Here is a 16,553-nt window from a genome sequence, read left to right as displayed (position 1 = left end):
GTTCTCTCATCCCAGGTCTGTCTTCCTTACCCTTCTCTGCCTGTGCGCACCAACCTCAGGTTGTTCTCATTCAGGGTGGCAGGAGTGGGGGTGGGGGTGGGGAGGTGGAATTTGGTGGTCCCACCGCCTTCTCTCATTCATGGTTCCTGTCCTGGCTCCTCTAAAAGGCCCCATGTCCTCAGTTTCTGCTCCAGTAGACACTTACCTCAGCCACTGCCCAGAGGGGAGACTGGTTCTACAGCAGGTGGAGCCAGCGCTTTGTCTCAGCGGCACCGAAGCAGGGCAGCTGGGGGAGGGAGATCTTTTGGAGTCTTTTGATGCTTAGCCCTCCACCCAAGGGGGCCTGTGGTCAGCAGTGGTTGTTCCTTTTATTGTGAATAAGAGGAGCAAGATCAGCCTCCGGTGAATACCTGTTTGGAAATGGGCATGTGCCCCGGGCACACATGTGTGTGTCACTTCCTGCTCACAAAACTCACCTAATGGCAAACTTGTCTCTCCCTCCAGGGACACTCTCATTGTAACCTGCACCAACAGTGCCACGAGCATCTTTGCAGGCTTCGTCATCTTCTCAGTCATCGGCTTCATGGCCAATGAACGCAAGGTCAACATAGAGAACGTGGCAGACCAAGGTACTGTGAGATTGTCACCCTGCCCTTGCAGGGCGGGTTCCAGGCTCACCTCCTGAACTCCTTATTTATTTATCTGTGTAGTCATTTATTTATTCATTTTGCAGTTACACCCGCAGCATATGGATGTTTCCAGGCTAGGGTTCAAATTGGAGCTACAACTGCTGGCCGACACCACGGCCACAGCAATGTGGGATCCGAACCATGTCTGCGACCTACACCACGGCTCACGGCAACGCTCGATTCCCGACCCCCTGAGTGAGACTAGGGATGGAACCGACCCCGGTCACAGACACTATGTCAGGTTCTTAACCCACTGAGCCACAATGGCAACTCCCCTGAACTCCTCATTTATGCTATGCTAGGAAGCTGACCTTCTGGAACAGGCTGGAGAGTGGGACAGCCTAGGTCCCTGTTTGTAGAGGGACCCAGAGCAGCTTGAGTCTGAAGCTCATGAGGGGTTAGAGGGTTGGCTATCAAAGCCCCTTTCCTGCTTCCCGCTCCTCTCCTACCTTTTCCTGTCCTCTCTTGACTTGGCTCCAGCCTAAGTGAGGTCTCTAGCTGTTCAGCGTGGGTGATTGTCTGGCCGACCAGCACTTCTGCAGCAGATGTGGGCGCAGCCTGCCGCCGGGTGGCGTTCTCTGCCCTGGGATCCATAGACACTGAGCAGCCTTTTCCTGATGAAGCACTTTCCTAATGGTGAAGTCAGATGTGTTCTCAGGCCTTGTGCTTAGTGAGCAATGCAGACCTGCAGTTTTTTTCCCCAGTGGCTAGAAAGGTTGGATGGAGAGGTGGGAGGGATGGAAAATAAATATTTACCCTCTGGCCAATTGATCCCTCTATTCATGGCTAACATTTGTATTGTCCCTCTGGACCAGAGGGCTTTCTTTTTATCTCATTTAATCCCTTTTTCCAGCAGTATTTTGTAGAGTGTTTACCACTTTGATTTAACGTTTTATTTCCACCCAGCCTTATGCTTCAAAGGCTTTGGGTGTTGAGCAGATTTTGTGGGCTGAGGGATTCCACCGCAGCTGCTGTCTGTCATTATGGTCCTTCTCGCATCAGGCATTTAGGGGATGTCTCGGTGTCGGGATGCTGCCAGGGGTTGTAGGGATAGGACTGTGCACCCTAGGTGCTCCAGAGTATGGACCTGTCTATGGCTTTTTTCTGAAGTGGTCTTTCTTCAAGGAGCTCACTGCAGATCTCCAATAACGTCTCAGAGGCTGGCCCGAGAGAGAGCTAAGCCCTAGAAATGTCACCTCCTTGGTGGGCTGCCTTGCTTCTTCCAGTTCCCTGAGGATAATGAATGACTGCTTCAGTGGTGCTGATGGTGCACTGTGGGCCTCAAAGAGTTAAAGACCCAGCTTGTTCCAGGGAGGTGATTATCTCTCCCTGGAGAGGGTATTGAACCCACAGGGATTTGGGCTTTGCAGCAGATGAAAAAATTTTTAACTCATGGGGAGCATAAGGGTGGGGAGAGGGGGAGAGAGAAAGAGAGAGAGGGAAGTGAAGGCTTTGCCTTCAGGGTGCCTGTGCCTCCGAGCTGCCCCACTTCCTGGCGGATCCCGAGGTGTTCTGCTATTTTCGTGACATTACCGCACCCTTTGTGAACCAGTGGCCAAGTTACCAGAGACAGTGCTTCTTAAGGCGTGGGCCATATAAGTTACCTCTTCTGAGGACTTTCCTGCCCCAGGAAAGGGATTCGGGGGCGCAGGTTGCTAAAGCCCAAATTAAGTTTTGTTTGTACTTTACATCACAAGCATCAGACAAAGGGTCTGTGTTGCCCTGGGAAACGTCCTCTTTCCAGATTTTTTTTTCATTTCCTCTGATTTTAACAGGGAGAAGGGCACTTCTCATAGATTCTAACGTGTTGTGTTCATGCACTTGGTCCTAGAACAAGGCAGGGGTTAAGGGCGTCCACCTTCCATGCAGCCAAAAGTCCACATTATAACTTATAGTCAGTCCTTTGTAGATAGATCCTCCTCGGAGTCTTCAGATTCAACCAACCGAAGATGGTGTAGTACTGTAATATACTCACTGTTGGAGAAAACCCACCTATGTGTGGACCCATGCAGATCAAACTCGTGTTGTCCGAGGGCCAGCTGTACTCAGTAGTTTCTCATTGTCATGGGCACAGGGACAGTAAGTCTCATCCCCAACAGGGGAGGGACCATGGCCCATGAGGTCTTCTCCCAGATCCTTTGCTTGCTTGCTTGCTTGCTTGCTTTCTTTCTTTCCTTCCTTCCTTCTTTCTTTCTTTCGTTTTTAGGGATGCATCAACAGCATAAGGACGTTCCCAGGCTAAGGGTCGAATCGGAGCTATAGCTGCCAGCCTACACAGCTGGATCTGAGCCATGTCTGCCACCTACACCATAGCTCACAGCAACACCAGATCCTTAACCCACTGAGCAGAGCCAGGGATCAAACCTGCATCCTCATGGATACTAGTCGAGTTCATAACTTGCTGAGCCACAGTGGGAACTCCCTTTATGTTTTCTTATATGTGATTTGCAGGCTCGTGTGATATCCCCCTGTGTAGTGGAGGCTCTGCAGTACACAGGACAGAGGTTTGGGGTTAGGCCTGTATGAGAGGCCAGCCCCACACCCTTCTAGCTCGGAGACACTGGCACATAGACATGCAGTTCATTTTTGTTGACCCAGTATTAGTGACTGTGCTTTGGTCTTTAGTCAAAGGTACATTCTCTTTAATGACTTTACCACTAGTCTATTTGTTAACAGCTCCCTTGTGAGGGAGGCATTTCTGTCAAAGTCATTACCCCAAATCTTGGCCATCTCAGGGCTTTTGGGGGCTGAAGGTGGGATCAGTGATGAGACCAAGCTGTGCTCTGCTTCTATGATGGGCACAGGGAAGGGGGCATGGTCTTCTCATAAGAGCAGCCTCCTGGGATGTCAGCCTTTTAGAGCCATTTGTGAGTCATCTTCATGGCTACCTGGGGAGCAGTGACTCACTAACCCAGCCCAGAGCCCTACCGAGATGCTCAGCCACCAGCAGCAAGACTGGCTTGGACACACCACAGGGACACAGATGTGCAGATTGCATTTAGAGTGCCCGGGTTGAGGTGGTAACTCTCAGGTAACCAGGCCACTAGGAAGTGCTACCCTGGCTTCCTTGGCCCCTTATGATTCAGAGACCCCGATGGTCAAGATGAACACTCTCGGAGTTCCCTGGCAGCTCAGTGGGTTAAGGATCTAGCATTGTTGCTACTATAGCATGGGTTTGATCCCTGACCTGGGAACTTCTGCATGCTGTGGGTGTGACCAAAAAAAAAAAAACAAAACAAAACAAAAAGGTGAATACTCTCAACACAGACTCACCATCCATCCAACCACCTGTCACTGAGATGCCAGTCCTTCCAAAGGCACAGGGGTCAGGTGCTGTGTCCTCTGAGACATATCCGTAAGTAATAAGTTTCCCAGCACAGTGGCCACTCCTCCAGTGCAGTGGGCTGTGGTGCATCCATTGACCAGAGCCCCTTCCCGTGTCTTTAGTGGCTCTCTAGGACCAAGGAGGCAGTCACTGCAGGTCTCTGGGGGTCCTGTCCAAGCTGCTGGTGTGCAGAGCCATTTGGTCCCGTCTCATGGGAAGAGTAATAATGGTCTGTGCTGACTGAATTCTCACCACATTCAGGCATCGTTCTGAACCCTTGCTGTGTATCAGCACATTTAATGCTCATGGAAACTCCGTAAAGGTAGATACTACTATGATCTCCATTATACAGATAAGGAAACTGAGGTTTGTCCAGAGTCTTATCTAAGTCTTATCTAAGGTCCCACAGGCAGTAAGAGGCAGAGCTGGTTTTCTGGTCCATGGTGGGAGAGGAGGCTGCATCCCAGCCACTGGGCTATCCTGCCTCCCGGTGAGAGAGGAAAGAAGCAGGGCTTAGTCCCAGTCAGACACATGGGCCTCATCTGGGGAAAACTGCGCCATGGCTCAGACAGTCCATCTTTCGAGAAAAAGAAATCTGATCTCTGCAAAATGTATTTAAAAAAAGCACTCCCCAGCCATCTTAGATAAATGGAGTTTGCTGAAAATGATACCTTTACCTGCATATTTTAGGGAGGCATCTGAAATGGAAACAGGTTGAGTATTTTGAAATCATTCCTCACCCTGAAGAAGCAGCAAAGCCCAAATGACTGAATCCTGTTAAAGCAATCAGCCCAGGTCCTCTGGCCATGGCCATTTCAAGATCTTCTTGTTCACTTAACAGCCTGAACTGAATTGGTTTCCTTAGTGTTCGGGGCACTTCCTCAGAGCACTGCATTCGAGACATATCTTGAACTGTGGTTTAATACAGACTTTTCTTTTATGGTTCACACAGGGAGCCTTCAGAGGCTGGCTCTACTGTCTGCTTATAAATGCATCGAGCAGGGGTATCTTAGGCATTCCAGGCTTTATATTTTAAACACCCAAGGCCCTCAGCAACATTAGGAACTAACAACCTGATAAATTCCAGTTTAAAAAAGTGTCCTTATGCTTGAGTTATAAAAACTCCAGGTGCTGCAGTTTCTGTCTTCTGGACGTGCACTGGCTGTGGATTACCCTGGCATTCCCTGGTCTCTGCCCATTATTATCTGGGTTTCTACTTGCAAGAAAATTCACAAGTGCCAGGTCTTTAAGCCATCTTGGGTTAGAGTAATCTCCCCAGTGAGGCCGAGAGGCAGATAGGAATGACTTGCAGGACTTCTATGGTAGCAGAGAAAACTGCCAGTCAGGCATCTTCCACCAAGACCACTTGCAGTATTATTGGGAAAATCTGAGTCAGAGTTGCTAATTTCTAAGTTCATTGTCCATGCCTAAGAAAAGCTAATATTCTGTGAGTGCTGATGCTGTATGTGGCACTGATCTCCGTGCTTTACCTGAGTTTCCTCACTTGTCCCCCTGTGAGGAACTATTGTTATTATCCCCATCTTACAGATGGGCCATACTGAGGTTTATAGAAATTAAATAATTTGTCTAGGGTTGCACAGCTGGCAAATGGTGGAGTCTGAATTTGGACCCAGATCTGTCTAACTGTGAGAGCCCAAACTCTCTTAACTCTTACATTATGCTTCTCTCTCCCCAACCCCAAATTACCTGTGGACAGATGTAGCCCCATCTTTATCAAGCCTTTATAGGGCAAGATCCTAAAAGTGTTAGATTGATTCATGTTTTATGTAAATGGCTTCTCCTGGAGGAGTGACTGGGAAGAAGTAGAGCAAAAGGGGGAAAGGATGTCATTCCGGGCATGTTTAACCCTTGTAGCAGGGTTTCTCAACCTCAGCACTCTCAACATTTGGGTCAAATAATTCTTTGTCTTGGGGACTGTCCCATGAATTGAGCGATGTTTAGCAGCTTCCCTGGTCTCTACACACTAGATGGCAGCATTTGTTCCCCACGACATCTCACTCATGAGAATCAAAAATGTCTCCAGACATGGCCCTATGTGCCTAGGTAGGCAAAATCACCCACCATTCTAAGGGGTAATTACATCCTACCCCACCCAACTCATCAATACAATGATGGAGGGTTTTGTGTTATTTGCATGGGATATAGCCCAGGCCCTGGCATTGAGTTGGCCCTGCATCTCTGCTCTGGCATTATTTTTTGAGCCTCCTATGAGTTATTTGAGGTGTGGATCTAATTCCCCTGGTCCTTCCCTTCAAGGAGTTTGAGGTCTAAGTGGGGCAATGGATGGAGAGGAGTGAAAACATAGCAAAAAGCAGGAGCAGTATGTAATAACTAACAACTCAGGACTTCCATGGAGAGAGGGCTCTGGGGGCTTCCAGGAAGAGGGGATTGGGAGCTGGACCTGCAGCAACCATTTATCTTGTTCCTTCTAGGGCCAGGCATTGCATTCGTGGTGTACCCGGAAGCCTTGACCAGGCTGCCCCTTTCTCCATTCTGGGCCATCATCTTTTTCCTGATGCTCCTCACTCTTGGACTTGACACCATGGTGAGCCCCTTCCCCCTTCCATCAGTGCCTCCGACTCCTTCTGATGACCTTTCTCCTGGGTCCTGCCACTAGCCTGAGGCAGGGTGTAGGCTTAGCAGTACTTGAATGTTTTCCCAAGCTCTGCAGGGCTGGTGAGATACCTGTCCAGTGTAACCTCCCATTTATGGGTGACTTAGATGATGGTGCAGAGGAGCTCTTCTCTCTCCATTCTCCATGCACATTTCAGCCTGGGTACTTCCTGCTTTGGTGTCATTTTGCCAGAGCAAGTTCTGAGGGGCTGGATAAGGGAGAATACTATGAAGTCAATTTTAGGGAGATTGCTGTGGGGCTGAGACTACACTACAAATCATGCTGACAGGTGCTCAGTTTTTAGGAGTTGTGTGCAAAGAGGGTTTTTTCAAGTGGAAGATCAAATGCGATGTAAATGGAGAGGCATTTGCATCTCATGAATCCAAAGTGAAGCTTAAGGTGTCCTGATGGATGGGTAGGAGTGCAGTCTCTGGGGGCTGGAAACGCAGCTCTAAGGTTCACACCCTGCTTGGCTTCCCCGCCTGGCCTTGTGGGTTGGACCCCAGCAAGGTCTTTTAGAACCATCGAGGGAATGCAACTCTAGAAATCAAACCTCATCCAACACCACTTTCCTGGTGGGAAACACAAAGAGCTTTTTGGAGCCTTTGGGGCTGGGCATGTATTTCAGATGTCCCTTTTCTGGCACCATTCCAGTTCGCCACCATCGAGACCATCGTGACCTCCATCTCAGACGAGTTCCCCAAGTACCTGCGCACACACAAGCCGGTCTTCACTCTGGGATGCTGCATTTGTTTCTTCATCATGGGCTTTCCAATGATCACTCAGGTCAGCTGCCTGCTGGGCATGGGTCGGGGCAGAAGGGGGCCCCAGAGGGCTCTCCATCCTTTTACCCTCAGCTCCCAGACCTCAGAACCCTGGCCAAATCACTGCCATTCCCATACAGATGGCACCAGTTCATTAGGGATTCTGACCACAGAGGGAAATATGTCACCTTGGCTGATGCTTCAAGCATCTTCATAATTGAGATATAGCCTTCTTCGGCCAACAAGGCAGGTGTGTCCTACTTTAAGAAAATGGAATACTTGAAATGCAAATTTACTGGCCAGAGAAATTCCCACTTGATTACCTATAATATACACAATCTATGGTCACTTGGGTTCTTTCTCGTCCCGAGTGTCTGGTAAGTTGTGTATTACCTCATTTGATATATATAATTTATATGATATATATATATATATATAGGTATAAATATTTTTTGCTAACTCCGTGGCCTTGAGCAAGTTACCACTTTGGGCTTTAGTTTCTTTGTCTGTAAAGTGATGGATTGAGAGGAGATGGTCTTCAAGCCTCATCTATTGTAGAGAGACTAAAAGAGTGAGGTTAAGATGCAGGGGCATGCATGAGGAATGCCCAGCGACACCTAAAGATCATATGAAGGTCAATCATATGCAGGTATGTGGGTAGCAGTGGTCATCTCTTGCTAAAGCAAAAATGAAGCCATCTGGCCACTTTCACACATACATCTCCAAATGTTGACCTTTGCCTTCTGAGCATAAGATGTCAGATCACTTTTCTGTGCTTGTTCTGTTGATGAGCTCGGAGTCTCTTGAGGAACCGCTTTGCTAACACGGCAAGGTGTCTATTTTACATACCTGACCAGTGTTAGGTTACTGCTCTCGAGGGGAAGGGCAATCCTTGACTCCTGTTTGCACCTGACCCTCCTTAGGATGGAAGGATTGGCTGTGAGAAGCGGGAGACAACCTAGATCAAGGCCCATTGATGTTGGTTGTTTCTCTTTCCTACCAGGGTGGAATTTACATGTTTCAGCTTGTGGACACGTACGCCGCCTCCTATGCCCTTGTCATCATTGCCATTTTTGAGCTCGTGGGGATCTCCTATGTGTACGGTAAGGGAACCACCCTGCCTGCCATGGAGGTAGGACTTAGTGTCGGTAGGACATCCACAGCAAGCAGGTTTTCCATACTTAAGAAGGCAAGGAAAGGGCTTCATTGCAGATCTTTAGGAACCATAAGAAAGTTGCACTTTTATTTCCAAGCTTGCCTCAGGACCACTGGGATCTGGATTGAATAGAGAAACAAAAGATGGCTGATGGGGAAAGGTGGAAATCTTTGTTTCAGAAACCGCTGGGTCCAGGCCATGCCTTTGGGTATGGTCTGGCGAATGAATAGTTAATGCCTGTGGATGATGGCCAGACTGGGGGAGGAGGAGGGGAAGGGGGAGGCTCCTCTGCAGATGTGAAAGTACATTGCAGCCTTGGTAGCCACTGTCTTTATGTAGCTTGAGATGAAGGGCAGCATCATGGCTGGTCCCTGAGTACTATGGAGAGAAAAGAGAACACTGGCCTCACAGGTCCTCAGGAGATGTTATGAGCACCTTGGGAGTCTGTGATGGAAGATCTCAAGCCTGGATTTTCCCAGGAAGAAACTACCAGTTCCCTCACAGTTTAGCCCTTCCTATCATAACCATAGCCACCTGCATCTCACAATCAGTGGGGTCATTATCAAGAAGAACAGGAATGCCAAGTCAGCAGATGCCATCTTCCCCCTTCATGTGGCAGTGTCTGTGCTTGGGGTGGGGGACATGACTCACCAGGTGACCTCTTGGACCCCTCGTGTGCACTGCCAGTTGGCACAGGCAGGCCCTCTTGGGTACAAGGCACTGCTGACTTTCCTGTGCATGCACATCTTAGCACCATCCCTTATATAGAAAAGGCCTCCATAGCAAATACCAGCAGGGTGGAAAATGCCAACTTACATGATCCGTCTGTCCTTCAAAATCAAAAAGAGAGGGTAAAAAGAAAGGCAGGATGTCACTTGGATGCATGATGTGAGTGAAAGATGAAAAAGCCCAAGGGAAGAGGAGTCAGGCCCCAGGGCTCTGCAGAGCTCTGCCTTTAAGCCGGGGGCCCAGCAAACTCACCCCAACCACCCCCTATCCTTGGTGTGAGCACTTTGCTTTTAATGCAGTTTTTAGTTTCCTGTCCAGCAGGGGTTTGTCAGCTTCTTGCTTTCCTGAAGAATGCATTAAAATAGAGGATGACAGGGAACCAAAATATAAAAAGGAAAACTTCTTGTGCAAAAGTTGGGCGCCCCAGAAACAGGAAGATACTGGAGTCATTGTTTGCTCCTGCAGAAGGGGAATTTTTCTCCATGGAGATAACATCCCCACTGCAGGGGGAGTTTAGTTTCTGGTTGGAGAAATGGCCAGGCATGCCAGCTGTCCTGTTGGGATCAGAGGCCAAACTGCCAGCTCTTTGGGCTGATGGATGAAGCAGACTAGAGCCTGCAGTGATGCTGTGTTTGAAGACCTGCATTTAGGGTGAGGCTTCAAAGAGCTTCCCACCTGAGCAGCGAGCAGCAGAAACCCAGCCAATCTGCTGCAGGGAATCTTAACATTCTGCCCAGATACCAAAGGCTTTGCCAAGGAGAAGCCTCTGGGGCCCTCCTTTGGACACTCAAGCTCTCGTGGGTCTATGGGTGAGCTGAAGTCATCAGATGGTCTGTTGGCCAAGTGAGGAAAGCACTTCATGGCCAGCCTGCGTGCAGACAGCCATCTCAATGACCTTCTCCACTGTCTGTAGCCTCACTGCTATTTGCTACAAAAGGCACATTTGCACAGTTCTTTCCAACAAAATAGGGCTGTTTGGTGTGGTTTACAAGCACCATTAAAACCAAAACCTTTGAACAGTTCTGTTTTTAGAACTTAAATAGCTCCTGCCCCCCACCAGTCCTCATCTAAATCTGGTGGTAGATTTTTTTGGTTCTGAAGGAAAAGATAACTCTTGAGTGCTTCAGTCCCTAGATTTTGCAAATCTTCCCGGGAGACCACCCAGGAAATCACCTGGACTCAGAGGACCAGTGCTGGGTTGGCTTCCAGGACCAGTGGACTCCATGTGGAGCTCAGATTGAACTTGTCTTCTGCTGTGTTGGCTGTAGGTGTGAACCTCTGATTTGGAACTGCATGGATTTCTAAGAAGTGAATCTTAGAAGAAATATTTGAAATATGCTAACATAACTGTTAGAGGTGAAGGGAAAAGCCTGCACAAATATATAGTTTACTCTTCAGAGGACAGTGCACTCGTTATTGAGCTGATGAGACCCCAAACAGTTGAAGGAAGTTGAACTGGACTTGACTGATTTGATACCTTCCTATCCTGGCTGCTGAATTTGAAAAAATCTCCAAATTGCAGAGATTGGTGTTTTTTTCTTGGTTCTAATGATCTTTAGAGTTTAGATTCTAGAGATTTCACATTTAAAAGACAGTAGGTATAATTTTTAAGTTTTATCTTTATTTTGAAATAGTAGATTCAAGTTCTTAAGGCAACATTCTTTATAGGCCAATATCTGGGTTTGAGGTATCTAGAAAAGTGGAACTCCCTGAGTTTTGTGTCTGAGCAATCCCTTTAACAGATTTTTACCTAAAAGAATTGCTTTGAAAAAGTGATTTGCTCTTTGCGTTTTCCTGGGAGCCAACACAGGGACTTTCTGGCTTTGGGAAGGACCTTGGAATTTAACTGCCACCACAAAGCTCTCCTGCCTGCTCATCCACTTGGCTCTTCACTCTGCATTTCCACCAAATCTGGTCAATTGTCTTGATCTGTTTACATCTATGAAGTGTCAATATCAGGCTGCAGCCTCAAAGCCGAAGTGGTGGCTAGATGTAAAGTGGAATTTTAATTGTCGAGTAGGAAGCAGACCGCTAGAAAAGTGGATCCGATGAGTACGTGCAGTCCGCGGAATCCTGTGGCTACGAAAAAGGTTGAGCAGTATACCCCATCAGAAATTGTAAAGGGTGCTTCGTAGTATTCTGAGGCTTGGAGCAGGGTGAAGTACACACCTAGTGCCCCCCCCCCCCTCCCCCGGCCCCCGACCCTCCCAGACCAAAGGCAAGGGTGTGGTTTCTAAAGACAAAAGACACAAAATTGCACAGGTGAAAGTGACTGGTGGGTTGAAGCAGGTCCTTGATTTACAGTTCAGGATGGATTGGCTCTATGGAGCTTGTGGCGGGCCCATTCCTGGACACCAGAGTGTAGAACAGTAGCTGTGAGTTCACCACCATTTCCCCCTCCCCCCCCCCGCTGCTGTTTTTCTGCTAATTAAGTGAGAAGCAGTTGCTCAGATCCCTTTTGGAGCACCCTTGCTCCTCCAGGTTCAAGGTCATGCAGCAGACAAGCCCCCATGTACATGCTCTAGGTTCTAAGATCAATTCCTTTATGAAGAGTTAAGCCTTGAAGAGGGCTGTGGACCAGTGGGAAGGATAGAGTGGCACAGGAAACCGGCAGAGGAAGCCATGTGAACAAAGGGGGAGGTAGCCGCTGACTCAGGAAGGGACTCAGGCGGGGACCTGGGCGTGAATCAGGAAGGGAGAGGGCTGTGGCTGGATGGGAGCTGGAGCTGGAGGATGGAGGACCTGGAGACCCTGACTCAGGAAGGAGCAAAAGGCTGGAGGCTTGCCTGTGGCTGCCAGCTGGTGCCCCTGGGCTGCATCTGTGGGGCCAAGTTGGCAAAACAGAGCAATCACAGGACCTGGAGCCTGCTGGAGGCAGAGGCCAGCATCCAGGGACCCCATGGGAGGCCCAGAGAGGGAGATGACTTTCCAGGGCTCAAGCTGACTCTGGAACCCGAGCCATCTCACTCTCAGTTCCAGGACTTATCCTTTGCATCTAACTGCCTCTTGCTATGATGCTCAGAAGCCATCATCCACCACTTCCTACAGCTCTGGTCCAGTTCCCCTTCTGGAGAGGCTGGAGCCCTTCTACTGCCATGCCCCTGTAACTACAGGAGGCCATCTGTATGTCTTCCTTGCTCTAACCTTGAACCCTGTCACCTCAGGTTCCCCCGTCGAGCTGCACGCCATCATCTCCTGGGGATGGTTTAATGGAGAGGAATAATCAGATAATAGGATTGATACTGATGACGGCAGTTTTGTTTTAATTATAGTTGATTTATAGTGTTGTGCCAATTTATGCTGTACAGCGGAGTGATTTAGTCATATATATATATATATATATATATATATATATATATTCCCTTTCTTATATTATTTTCCATCATGGTCTATCCCAAGAGACTGGTTATAGCTCCCTGTGCTGTACTGTAGGACCTCATTGCTTATCCATTCTAACTGTGATAGTTTGCATCTACCTACTCCAAACCACAAACCTGTTCTGTATGTCTGTGAGTCTGATGGCAGAAGTTTTTGAAATCTTTCTTTTTGTCAGAGCGAAGGCCCAGTGTGCCCACAGAGGCTCAATGGAAACGAACCCAGCTAGTATCCGTGAGGATATGGGTTCGATCCTTGGCCTTGCTCAGTGGGTTAAGAATCTGGCGGTGCCGTGAGCTGTGGTGTAGGTCACAGACTTGGCTCAGATCCCATGTTGCTGTGGCTGTGGTGTAGACTGGCAGCTGTAGCTCTGATTCAACCACTAGCCTGGAAACTTTGATATCCCACGGGTATGGCCCTAAAAAGACCAAAAAAAAAAAAAAAAGTACCAAGGACCACTTTCAGTATCTCGTGTATGTTTCTGAGGGCCTCATCTTTGATTTTTGTCTCTTTTTGGTTCTCTCCCCTCACTTATGCCCAGAGGGTCTAGTGTCCAGAAGCCACTTGCTTGAAGTTGTTTGCTAACACAAAAGGAGACAGGCAAACAAACGCAAAGGTGGTCACGTCAGCTGCTCAAAGCATGCAGTTCTTGCCTATGGTGGTCTGTGGGGCCACCAGTCAGAACTACCAATTGTGGAGGGGCTTCAACTCGGAGTCCTTTCAGTGCCTTCAGCATGGCGATCCTGCAGTTCTGAGAAAGCCACTTTTCTACAAGCTCAGGAAACAGGACACAAGACCGCTCCCTCCTAAGACATCCTCTGTGGCTTTTCCTTTCAAAGAATGGATACTAGTTGTATGGGGTCCTGGGAATAACTCTCTCCTCTGCTTTTCTCCTTATGTAGTTATATTGATCAGCGACCAAGAGGACCGCAATCCTTTGAGTTCCAACAGAGGGGGTGATGGCCACGTGGAATTTACATTGGTTCTCGCCTGCCCTTATTATCTTACACAGAGCAGAGCTAAATTGACTTATGGAAGAGTATCCTTGGGAGGGTGGGGGGACAGAAAGAACATACCGTGAGTCTCCCTGGAGATCCTGAGACTTTCCTAATACACTGTGCTTATTGATCATAATCAACAGCATAATCAGAGTTGTTGCTGAGCCCATGAACCCCCCTCTGAAAACAGCTGCACAGGTGCATATGCCAGGCTGGGGCAGTGTGGAACCCAGACACAGGCTAGGCAGGAACTGAGCTTTTTAGATGTCACCGTGGGATGACATCTCCCTTGGAACCTTACTGCAGAGAGTATTTAATATCTATTTAAATGTTCCATTTGCCTGCATCTTCCTGGCAGTGAGTCATTGGTCTGTTGGTTCCCTGCCTAATAAGAGTCATGCTGACACCAGGATGGGGCCATGCCAGCCAGTGGCATTTGAGTGAGGGGCTCTGGCGCTGTCCCCTGCCCCCTGACACCACACTTCATGCTTGCTCTCTGTTTGTCTCTTTGCAGGCTTGCAGAGGTTCTGCGAAGATATCGAGATGATGATTGGATTTCAGCCAAACATTTTCTGGAAAGTCTGCTGGGCGTTCGTAACTCCAACCATTTTAACTGTAAGGACTGTATGCTTTGTAGCTATTTGCACAGGTAGCACCTTGCATGCCTGTATGATGCTTTATGTTGAACACAGCATGTGTCTATGTATAGATGAGCAGGGGGCAAAGCTATGTAGAGTGAGTCTTTCAGCTAAGGAAACTTGAGGTTCAAAGAGGTGAAGTGACTTGCCTACAGGTGCCTGGCCGATTGGGTGCAGGTGCTGATCATGCAGGTTGGAGCAGCCCTGTGGAACGTTTCCCCTTGTGTCAGTCTGCCTCATGTGATCCCATTCCCCACGTGCTAACCAGGGTCCAGGCGCTGTTCAGAGTACTTTATATGTAGCATCTCATCTCTCCCTCACAGCAGCTCGGTGGAGCTGGCATTATAATCATCTCCATTTTACAGATGGGGAAACTGATGCCCAGAGGTTGTATGACTTGCTTAGGATGGTACAGTTAATAGTTACCAACAGGCAGTGTGTCTGTGGAAACCAGGCAGTGTGTCTCCAGAGTTCTCATTCTTCAACACTACTCAATATAGCTTCTCTACAACTAAAATGTATAGCAGAAGTTAGTTTTTTATTACTCATTTTTATTGCTTTTGAGGACTACCTTATCATCCTCAAGTGTAATGATGACATTTTGAGATCATCTGACATTCATCTTCTTAAAGATCAGAGCCCTTCGTGTGTCAGTAAATATGTGTATCCCGTGTCCTCTTTTATTGTGCCCTAGCTGCGGGCTTTGCCTCCATCCACTCCCCAAGCACAGAAATTAACAGAGACCTTGTCTTCCCAGCTCCTCCTCCTCAGTGGCTTGTGGGTGTGATCTAGGCAAAGCAGGAAGCTGGATGTGTAGTTCCTACTTTTCCCAGCAGGTGGCACTAGGAACCAGATTAAGACTCGCTTTACTCTACGCTGGACCAGCTTCTTTAAAGGAAAACAAGATAGTAAAAGTGAAAAGAAAACATGTATTTTCCTTTTGAAAAAAAAGTCACAGAGTGAGTTTTAATCAAAACACCTCAACTTCTTTCTGAAAAGACAGAAGTTTAGACAGAAAAACCATTTAGCGATTACCTCCCTCTGCATTGACACAAGACCTTGTACAGAAGCCCTCATTTGTGCTCATGTTTCAGAGGCTGTAATTTGTCTGAAAAGTCCCACCAGATTTGGGGGATGAGATTTGGAAAGGATTAAGAGAGATTTCTCAGTCTCTTGAATTTGGGACTGAAATGTATGTGAAGAATGGGGATTTACCTGACTGCTGGGAGGAAAACGGAAGGCTGTTCTCCCCCGCCCCCGCTGCCCCCCATCTCTACTTAGCCAGGTCCCCCTGTTACCACTCACACCATTTATTCTTGGGTGAAATCAAAGTTAGAATCTGTTCCAGATTCTACCAATCTTTTTCTTCTATCTTGGAAAATTTTAAGCTTCAGAGATGGTTTTTTTTTTTGGTCTTTTTTTGTCTATCTAGGGCTGCACGCGAGGCATATGGAAGTTCCCAGGCTAGGGGTCCAGTCAGAGCTGTTGCTGCCAGCCTACGCCAGAGCCACAGCTATGCGGGATCCGAGCCTCGTCTGCAGCCTACACCACAACTCATGGCAACGCCAGATCCTTAACCCTCTGAGCGAGGCAAGGGATCGAACCCACATCCTCATGGATGCTAGTCGGGTTTGTTAACCGCTGAGCCATGATGGGAACTCCTTAAGCTTCAGAGAGTCTTATATTCTTCAGAAACATATCACATAATAATAAACAGCATGTCTACTTGTGGAGATCTCTTATTAGGCAGTCACTCTAGGAACATTGTTCCTTAAGCTCCTGACTGCCCTGCTGGGTGTGTGAGTCTTCCCCCATTTTACAGTTGCCTGAGGTTTGGAGAGGCTGAAGTGCTTGCCCAAGGCCACCAAGCTTGCAGGGGACAGAGTAAGAATTGAATTCAAGCCTATCCAGGCTTCAAGATAATACATTTCCATCTTGCCGTATAGCACTGGGAACTATGTCTAGTCACTTATGATGGAGCATGATAATGTGAGCAAAAATAATGTATATTAGTATGTGGGACAGGGTCACTTTGCTGCATAGTAGAAAATTGACAGAACACTGTAAACCAGCTATAATAAAAAATCATTAAAAAGAATAAATAAATAAATAAAATTTGAAAAAAAAGATAATACATTGCCAAACAAGTTTCTAAAAGCCTGGTTGCTTTCAGCTCCAAGTGGAGTTTGGCCAATTCTGGATTAAAATATTCCTAATCGTTAGGGGCAGAAAGTTGGGGAAAAG

The 16,553-nt window shown here is 47.8% G+C and overlaps 1 protein-coding gene across 1 annotated transcript in view; it reads left to right on the top strand.

Annotated features, from left to right (window-relative positions):
- SLC6A5 (solute carrier family 6 member 5) overlaps positions 1-16,553 on the top strand; it is a 54,620-nt gene that overhangs the window by 33,516 nt on the left and 4,551 nt on the right. Inside the window, exons 10-14 of the mRNA XM_047774276.1 lie at positions 505-629; positions 6,468-6,580; positions 7,304-7,435; positions 8,417-8,516; positions 14,186-14,286. Coding sequence (XP_047630232.1) covers positions 505-629; positions 6,468-6,580; positions 7,304-7,435; positions 8,417-8,516; positions 14,186-14,286 — 571 coding nt within the window. The remainder of the gene's footprint in view (positions 1-504; positions 630-6,467; positions 6,581-7,303; positions 7,436-8,416; positions 8,517-14,185; positions 14,287-16,553) is intronic.

This window comes from Phacochoerus africanus, chromosome 4 (assembly GCF_016906955.1).
Source record: "Phacochoerus africanus isolate WHEZ1 chromosome 4, ROS_Pafr_v1, whole genome shotgun sequence".
Lineage (NCBI taxonomy): Eukaryota > Metazoa > Chordata > Mammalia > Artiodactyla > Suidae > Phacochoerus > Phacochoerus africanus.
Note: the sequence above shows the minus strand (reverse complement) of the source record. Positions and strands in the feature narration are given on the sequence as shown.